The 9,006-nt window shown below is 36.3% G+C and overlaps 1 protein-coding gene across 1 annotated transcript; it reads left to right on the top strand.

Moving 5' to 3' along the window:
• Positions 1-2,471: 2,471 nt before the first annotated feature.
• Positions 2,472-7,431, top strand: LOC100257488 (BEL1-like homeodomain protein 7). The gene is made up of 5 exons (XM_002280985.5): positions 2,472-2,566; positions 3,677-4,591; positions 5,542-5,918; positions 6,012-6,072; positions 6,406-7,431. Exons 2-5 carry the CDS (start codon positions 3,698-3,700, stop codon positions 7,072-7,074), a joined length of 2,001 nt encoding a protein of 666 aa, XP_002281021.3. The 5' UTR covers positions 2,472-2,566; positions 3,677-3,697; the 3' UTR covers positions 7,075-7,431.
• Positions 7,432-9,006: the final 1,575 nt, after the last annotated feature.

Raw genomic sequence — 9,006 nt, 5'->3', positions numbered from 1 at the left:
GTTTATATTAATGTCTCAATCAAATATTTTTATAATTCAATTAATATTTTATTTAAAAACAAATTAAAAATTGGTTAAATATAGATTAAATAATTTAAAATTATAATTAAATTAATTGATAGGATTATTAAATGAGTCAAAGTCATGTTATGTAGATTGATTAAAAAAAACTACTTTCATTGCAGAGCGACATAAAGTTAACTTAAAGTTGATTATATTCTATCAAAACCTATAAAAATGTGTTGAATTTAAGTCCTGTTATCAAAATTTTTCATTCCTAAACCTATGTTTGGGAGTTGGATAATTCCCTGATTGGCTTTCACAAAGGTGGAGGTTAAAATGCACCTTTCTTCTCGTTGATCAAGCCAATATTGCTTGGACACGTGCTAGACAATTAGAGGGTATGTTTGGCCAACGTTTTTTCCCCTTAAAAGTTAGTTTTAAATAATAAATTTTAATTATTTTCAAGAATTAAATTTCATTTGGGGAATTCAAATGTATAAAATAATTTTTTTCTATTTATTTCCATATACAACCTTAAAAAATTTAAAATATTCTAAAAATTTTCAATTTATTTATTTATTTATTTTTTAAGTTAGAAAACATATTCCAAATATAGATATATTCTACTAAGTCAATCAAAACCTGAAATATAAACCAAAATACTACTTGATCATTAAATTGGTAAAAAGAATCCATTTAATAGTCGGATAGTCCTATTTAATAATCCAATTGGGTTAGGTTTCATATAAGTCTATATTAATCTCTCAATCAAATATTTTTTAATTTAATTAATATTTTTATTTAAAAATAAATTTAAAATTAGTTAAATATAAATTAGATAATTTAAAATTATAATTAAATTAATTAATAGGATTATTAAATGAGTCAAAGTCATGTTATATAGATTGATTAAAAAAAACTACTTTCATTGAATGAATTATGCAGACATAAAATTAACTTAAAGTTGATTATATTCAATCTAGGAAAATGTGTTGAATTCAAGTCCTTTTATAAAAAAATTTCATTCCTAATTTATGTTTGGGAGTTGGATACTTTGAAACATGTGCGGGAAGGATCAATTCCCTGATCAGCATTCACAAAGGTGGAGGTTAAAATGCACCTTTCTTCTCGTTGATCAAGCCAATATTACTCAGACACGTGCTAGACAGTTAGAGGGTATGTTTGGCCAACGTTTTTTTTTTTTTTTTTTTTTCCCTTAGAAGTTAGTTTTCAATAATAAATTTTGATTATTTTCAAGAATTAAATTTCATTTGGGGAATTCAACTGCATAAAATAATTTTTTCTATTTATTTCCATAAAGATAATGTGTATGTACAATATAAAAAAAAAAATATTCTTTATATTTTCAAATATATTATTATAAAAAAAATCTAAAAAATTCCAAATTTTTTTTTTTTGTAGTTAGAAAACGGATTCCAAACATGTCAAAGTGACTCAGAACTAAGCCAGTGTAACGAGAAAGTAGTTGGTCGTTTATTCGTTTCCACTGGCAGCCCAGTCATGATTTCCAGTTTCGCGCTAGCGCCATTTCTTTCCCTCTCATTTTTCTGCCTTTATATCCTAATGGCAACAGAGCCTAATAACGGATGCGGTGGCATGGCGTTAAAGCTGTGGAACTAAGAAATCGAAGATGGAACCTCGTCATTAGCCCAATCATTAAATCTATCTTTTAAGGGGCCCCTCCATTGGTAGGAGGTTGGTTAATTTGTATCTTCTTCTACTTGTTTAATATGGTGATTGCCTAACCTAAAGATTGCTTCCAACAACTTTCTCTTATTCTTTAATTTAATTACAACTGCCACCCATTTAAAAATGGTGCAGCTTCTAGAAAATCCGAGATGCTTACGATACTCCCAACTTCAACTTCGTATTCTCTCCCTTTTTAATCATGGGTGCTGCTTATTTGGCAGTACCAAATGCTCTACAATATATTTTAAAGACCGAACCTTGTTTTGCAGCCGGGCCAACAGTATTTGTTAGTTTGTCTTCATTGCTTCGCTCCTTGTTCGTCGAGCTGCCATGGCCCCTTGCCACATGTCCCACAAACAAATCATTTAAACATCTTTAGCTGGAATTGGTTCTGTCCCCATTGTAGCACACAACTGTGAAAAGCGAAATGAGGAAAAAGACACAGGTATTTGATACAAATGGAAGTAGTTACCTTGTGGGCTAAGGAGTTGTAAGTTGTAACTTGTAAGTTGTAGCATTCGAATGATCTCTTTATCTAATACTGTCCTATTAAGAAATGAGGAAAGCTGAGTAATTTAAAGGTAGAAGGCTTATCTAGACAAAAGCAAAAAGCGTAGGACAAGTAAAAGATTTTGGTATATGAATTGTAAAGTATGATTTTATTACTTGTGAATTTAAAATTGATGTTTTTAATGGAGGTCTTAAGGGGGGGGTTTTAGGTCTACCAACTGGTGGTTAGGGTTTGAAGCTCTGAAACAAACACCAACACCAACCACCACGCCGTTCTGTTCACAGCGACTTTAGTTTTCATGGAATTTTGGGGCGGGTCTGCAGTTCGTCCCACGTGAGAAAGGTGGAATAATTTACACCCATTTTATTAGTTTTGTAACCTCCAATTGGTATCAATGTAGTATTTAATAATTGTTTTTTTATTATATTTTTGTTGGTGTCATTGTTCAACGATAAGGAGGTCTTGTTTTGAGATCTCTTGGGATTGGTTTTGTCTCCGTTTTGGGGCTTCACTCGCTCTTGATCTCCTCTGCTCCACTTTAGAGGCGCAAACTTCTGGGGTTTCAGGTATTCCATTTCTTTCTTACTCTTTTCGTTTAGAGGGATTTTTTTTCTTTTTTTTCCTTTTTCATTTTTGATCTTAGGTTTGATTATATTTTGTAATCCTCTTAAATATTGATACTTGACAGTGTTTCTGATGTGGGTTTTAATGCAAGAAGTAATTGCGTGCCTCGGTAGTTTGTTTTTCTTTTGAGATTTTGCAGGTCATCCTTTACTTCTCATTAATGGGTTTTTGTTACTCTTTTTCTTTGTTCTAATTGCTGTTTCAAGTTTCCCTCGCGTTTTGTGTTTTATGGGTTCTGATTCTAGTGTGCCTGTTATGAACTTCAAGCTTGGTTATTTTCTACCTTAGTTTTACTGGACTAAATACATGTTGATGCTGATAGGCAGAAATTGAAGCTTCATGATTTTTTCCTTTGTTTTTTTTTTTTTTTTTATGTTTTTTTTGGTTGCTTAAAAGAACCTGTGAATTCTTTGTGGGTTCTCATGCAGTGTCCCTTAGTTTTGTTTTATGGGGTGTTTGATTGTATTTTTCTGAGCAAATGGTTTTCAATTATTATTCAATTTTTGCTGCATCACACACGAGTTTTTGAAGGATTACTATAATTCATAAGTTCTTACTGTTGATGTGAGATCCTTTTTTGTGATGAAAATAAGAATTGGTTGAAGCTTTTGATGAGTTGAGATTTCTTTGGTGATCGCCATTTTTAGGCAGTACTAAGTTGTGACATGATTGCTTTATTTTAAAGTGCATTCATAATGTTGTATTATTATCTCTCACATTTAGACTGGATGGATCCGAGACAGAAAGTGAAGGATGTCAAACAGTCGAAGAGAAGTCTTGCCAACTTTGAATCTACCGGACCTAAAACTTGCTTCTTATCCTGAACAGCCTCTTCTTCCTGGCAATGTGATGATGTATCCAAACCAGACATCTTCTGCTGGGTCCTACTCAGGGATCTTCATTGGGAGTTCTCCATCTTATCACAACCATGTTGAAGTCCCATCTGCAGGGGTAAGAAATGAGGTGGTATACATTCCACCAACAGGTGATGTCAGTATGCAATCTGTTGGTCTACAGTTAAAAAATGCTACAGGTGCTCCAACTGGCAATTTTGTTACCGGAAATCCTCAGATAGTGCCAAGGACACAGCTAGGCATTCTAGATGCTGAACAGAATTTCCTGCCTCAGCGATTATCTCTCAGCCTCAGCACACAGATACCATCCACAGTTCCACTGGCTTCATTTCAGTACCAGTATGTGAACCCAGGTCTCTCATCACGTTTTGGTTCTTATGTTTCATCTTCAGCGGAGAGAACAATATCTTGTGAAGGTGATGAAAGTTCTCAAGCTAAGGAGTTTAGAAATGATGAATACCTACCATCTAGTTTCCCAGGAACTGATCAGAGTTCTGTCAAAACAGAGGCCTTGTGCAATCCTCGATACTCAGAAATCCCTAAAGTAACTGGTGCTGATCAGTGTCTCTATGAATCTTTTGGTCCTGCAAACACTGTCTTGAACTCCAAATTCCTCAAGTCAGTACAGCAATTGCTTGACGAAGTAGTTAATGTCCGAAAAACTTTGAAGCAGCAGGAGTTTGACAAACACCATAAGTTCCATGGGATTGGTTTAAATGGCTCCAACGAGAATGATGAGAGATCCAATAACCGCACTATACTTTCCTCACCAATTGGGAACTCTTCAGACCCTAATGGGTTGGTTACCAATTCCTCCTGTAAGCTTTCATCCACAGAACGGCAGGATTTGGAGCACAAGAAAGCCAAGCTTTTGTCCATGTTGGATGAGGTGAGTCCAAGTCCTGTGCTAATGATGCAGCTCTTTTTAATCTCTATCTTTGGTTTGGATATGTGTTTCTATTTTTATCCTTGTGATTCAATAAAATGGCCAATGGCATTTTTTTCCTTGTAGTTGCTATGATACTTCTAACTAGTTGCAGATGTAACAAAAGGTTGTAGTTCCTTGATTCTTGGATACTTTGCACCATCTAAGTTTCTTCTGTTTTCATGTCCTATGAATCAGTTTTTAAAACCTAATCCGTGAAGATAAAACCAAGATAATAGCTTTTGAAAATTCACTGGGCTATTTCATGATTAGGAATGGAAGTTTGTGCAACAGCTTATTCTATTGTAGTCTGAAGCACCATAGATGCCTGTCTGAGTTACAACTTGCAAGGAACTACTGAATTTATTTTAGATTCATAATTTTAACAATATCTAGTGCAAGCCTCACTTCCCAAAGGCAATGTTTTAGAACTTATTTCCCTCTCATTATCTCTGATATGGAACACTTGAGTTAGTTGATAAATTGGGGATGTTTCCTCAAATTCTCAAGTGACAGAATTTTTTATTCATAAAGTAATATCATTGTGTCATCCTTTACTGATAAAAAGTAATGAAGTTATGAGAAAAAGGATTTCCAAATAAGATGTTATTTATCTCATAAGTGGAAATTTCTGTGCTTTGGGACAATTTCCTAATCAAAGCAGAGCTTGGGTAAGAGTGAGATCTGGCCAATGGGTTGGATATTAGATGTTTGGTGAACTCTTTCCATCATCTTGTTTAGGAGTCCCTTGGGAGCCTTGGTTAAAAAGTGAAGACCAGACTGAGACATAGCTGTTTAGTGGTTGAAATGCCTTCCTTCCATACATGAGATATGCCCACTTTTGTGTTTTAATGGTGTTCCCTTTACTGAGCTGAACTTAGAAAGTTTTTTTTGTGGCTGTGCTCTTTTTGTAGGTAGATAAAAGATACAAACAGTATTATGATCAGACACAAATTGTGGGATCCTTTTTTGACATGTTAGCTGGGTTTGGGGCGGCAAAAACATACATGGCACTTGCCCTGCAAAGAATTTCCTGCCACTTCCGCTGTTTGCGTGATGCAATCAGTGGCCAGATTCGAATAACCTGCAGAAACCTTGGGGAGCAAGATACTTCACCAAATGGTCTAGGTGGTGGAATGTCTCGTCTTGGCTATGTAGACCAGCAGCTCAGACAACAGAGAGCTCTTCAGCAGTTTGGTGGGATGCGACATGCGTGGAGGCCACAGAGGGGACTGCCTGAAAGTTCTGTTTCAATCCTTCGCACATGGCTGTTTGAGCACTTTCTTCACCCGTATGTTCCTGAACCACTTATTTCCTTTTTTTCCTGTTCATCGCTAAAGAAATTTGTCCCCACTAAGTCTTTCCTGATTTCTTGTTTCATCAGTTATCCAAAGGATTCAGAGAAAATCATGCTAGCTAGGCAGACCGGCTTGACCAGGAGCCAGGTAAATGGAGGGAGTAAGAGTGTGTATCTTAAATATGTATGTCTGGCTGGTGGACCTAAAGTATTCTAAGAATAGCTTCTTAAACTGTGTGAAAGAAACATTGTAGGTTTAATTTATGTTCTCTTTCCTCACTTTCTGTTTTCTTCTGGAACGATAAAGTTGTAGTTGTTCTCTATTCATGTTCATCATGAACTTTTTGTCACTTTGCTTGATTCTTATATCATTTACTCAATCAATGCTTTCAATTTCCTTAAAACAAAATCACAAGTACAATTGGCCCTCTTTTCTTGTTCTTTATTTTTATGTGATATGATCTCTAATCTCATGGTTCAGGTTGCAAACTGGTTTATAAATGCACGGGTGCGTCTTTGGAAGCCCATGGTTGAGGAGATTTATAAAGAAGAGATTGGTGATTCAGAGACAAAGTCTAAATCTTCCCCGGAGAGTCCTCCAAAAGAACCAAGAGATGATTCCTGGGCATCTGAGGATAAGGGAGAAGAGTTGCAAGAAACTATGACATCCACAGCTGCTGCAGGTGGCCACCTGGGTCAATCACATAACATGACGTCTGATTTTATGCGTGATGTGGAAATGAATGGGCCTACGGCAAGAATGAGCTTTCAAAAGGGCGCCCATGGAGATGTGGACACAGATTGTGGGATAATGAAATTACAGGGCGATCAAAGCTCTAATATGGATGACCATAGCCTTTATCTTGATGAGTTTGTTCCAACCAACCAGAATGGTGATGGGAGTCTTATGGCTGCTACATACCACATATCAGAGTTGAGTGACCTAGGAGTTGGCAGTCAGGTGTCACTTGCATTGGGGTTGCGGCATTGTGAAAGCGATGTGCCATCCATTTCTGGGGGGCCCCTTATTAGAGGGGGTGATATTGCTGCTTCTGTGGGCCCTGACACTGCCGAATATAATTGCATGGATTCAGGAAACCAGCGACATAGGTTTGGCAAACCCCATCTCATACATGATTTTGTAGTCTGAAACAAAGCTTGCCCCCAGTTTTATGAGAAAAAATCTACCTTGTCAGAGAAGGGAAAAATCTTTAGAATAAGAAGAAAGAGAAAGGAAACGTAATAACAACCCTTGAAGGGGTGAAGAACACGAGCAATATGAGAATAGATTTGGGTACCCAGTTGTAATATAACAAAGTGATTCGTGGAAGCTTAGGCATTTGTAAATATAGGGTGCATATATGTTCTTGTGTAATATGTGAAATAACGGAAGTTCCACACTTACTCTCTAGTGTGAAATTGTTGGATACTGTCTAGTGGGACATTGATGTATACTTTGTAGTGGGATATATCATCTCATTTGAAATAAATCTGACATAAGAATGAATGGGTCGTGCTGTATTGGTTTGGAGATTCCATGATGATTGCAGTTTTGAAGTGATGACGTGTGACTTTATGCCCTTTTTCCTGCCATTCATATGGGTTGTTTAAAGTTTAATGTCTCTTCCCGGTGATCTTGCAGCCACGTTGTGGCTTTTGCAGAAGCTTTAGGAGCTTGAAGAGCATTCCGTCAGCCCTAAAAGAGAAGCTTAGCTCAACTAAATGCTCCTTTTTTTTAATATCTCCAGTCTTCCTGGATGTGTCTTGGTTTATGGTGATTTCAGAGAATTTGTTTTTTTGGTGCCAATGCCCTCTGGTTACTCATCTTGGTTCCAAATGCATAGCTCAGCACAGAGTCAGTATAGTTTCTATCAAATGTTTCTTTGGGTCCATGAATCTTGTTTTCTATCTCTCTCTAGTATCATTTTCTTTAAATTGTGGTTCATTGTTAGTTCTTTAGCCCACTGTCTTTTATGTCTGCTTTCCTCTTGTCCTGTTCAATCTGCTGGTTGAACCATGCTATCTTACAAATGCCCGGGGGTTTGTCCGTTTGAGAGTGTTTTTAGAAAACACTTCTAACATTAAAGAAAAAATATTTTTGAAGAAAATATTTGACAAAATTTAGAAAGAACTTATAGAAATTTTTTTGGAAAAGTATAATTCTCTCAAGAATGCATTTAGAGAAGACATTTCAAATAGAAACATGCTCCAAAACACAATCTGGTGTATGTTTTTTTTAGCTTCCACAATTGCATTTGTCCCTAATTCCATTTCTCTTCTTGTGTTGCCATTTGAGAAACATTCATTGATAAGCAATATGTTCCTTGATTCCTCAAGATTCAGTGTACATTGTCTAGTAAACACCTCTAAAACATTCATCAGCCCTTGTGGCAATATATAAAACGGTTCCCACATAATTAGACACCTCTTTGATGATTAGTTTCCAGTTACTGGCCCAGAAACCAACTATTTTTCCACACTTTCTGGTAGAAACCTGGATGCATTGTTCCACCAGAGGGCTATTTTTGTTTGAACAGCATCTAATGGAAACAATCTGGACTCTGGGTTGTGGTTGTGAAGTTTGATGATCTTTTGTAGTGACGATGAACCACTACCCTGGAGTCTTGACTCTTGACAAGAGTAACAAATAAATTTCTGTATCAACACTAGTGAAGATGGGAGCAATGTGTTCGGTTATTGTAAAAAGTAGATATGATATTTAACAAAGGAAACCGGGATATATGTTGAAAATGAGATGTCGTAAAAACGTCTAAAATGTCGTTAATAGAAAGGTTATCCAATTCATCCTCGGAAGAAAGTGTGGATTTTGGGAAGGGAAAATGATCTTGCCAAGACAAGATTTGGAGGACAAAGATGGCAGAAATTGGGGATTGAAAATGACGGGTAGTGGGGGGAAAGGTCAGAAAATACAGGAGCAACTTTAATCTTGAGAGGTGGGCCTGTTTCTGGAGCTAATTAAACAAAACCAGGGAATGAGAGAGTGACAACTGGAGGAGGCCAAAGGAACAAAGATGGCAATCATTACTAAAGCATCCAAACATGCCAGCCCAAAACACACACA

This window comes from Vitis vinifera, chromosome 18, assembly GCF_030704535.1.
Source record: "Vitis vinifera cultivar Pinot Noir 40024 chromosome 18, ASM3070453v1".
Taxonomy (NCBI): Eukaryota; Viridiplantae; Streptophyta; class Magnoliopsida; order Vitales; family Vitaceae; genus Vitis; species Vitis vinifera.
This window is presented reverse-complemented; position numbering and strand designations above follow the sequence as displayed.

What these genes read in the sequence shown, in the direction of transcription:
- LOC100257488 (XM_002280985.5), top strand. Translation starts at nt 3,698, where the DNA reads ATGATGTATCCAAACCAGACATCTTCTGCTGGGTCCTACTCAGGGATC. An exon ending in TTTTGTCCATGTTGGATGAG is followed by an intron (nt 4,592 to 5,541) that starts GTGAGTCCAAGT and finishes CTCTTTTTGTAG; the next exon opens with GTAGATAAAAGATACAAACA. An exon ending in CCGGCTTGACCAGGAGCCAG is followed by an intron (nt 6,073 to 6,405) that starts GTAAATGGAGGG and finishes CTCATGGTTCAG; the next exon opens with GTTGCAAACTGGTTTATAAA.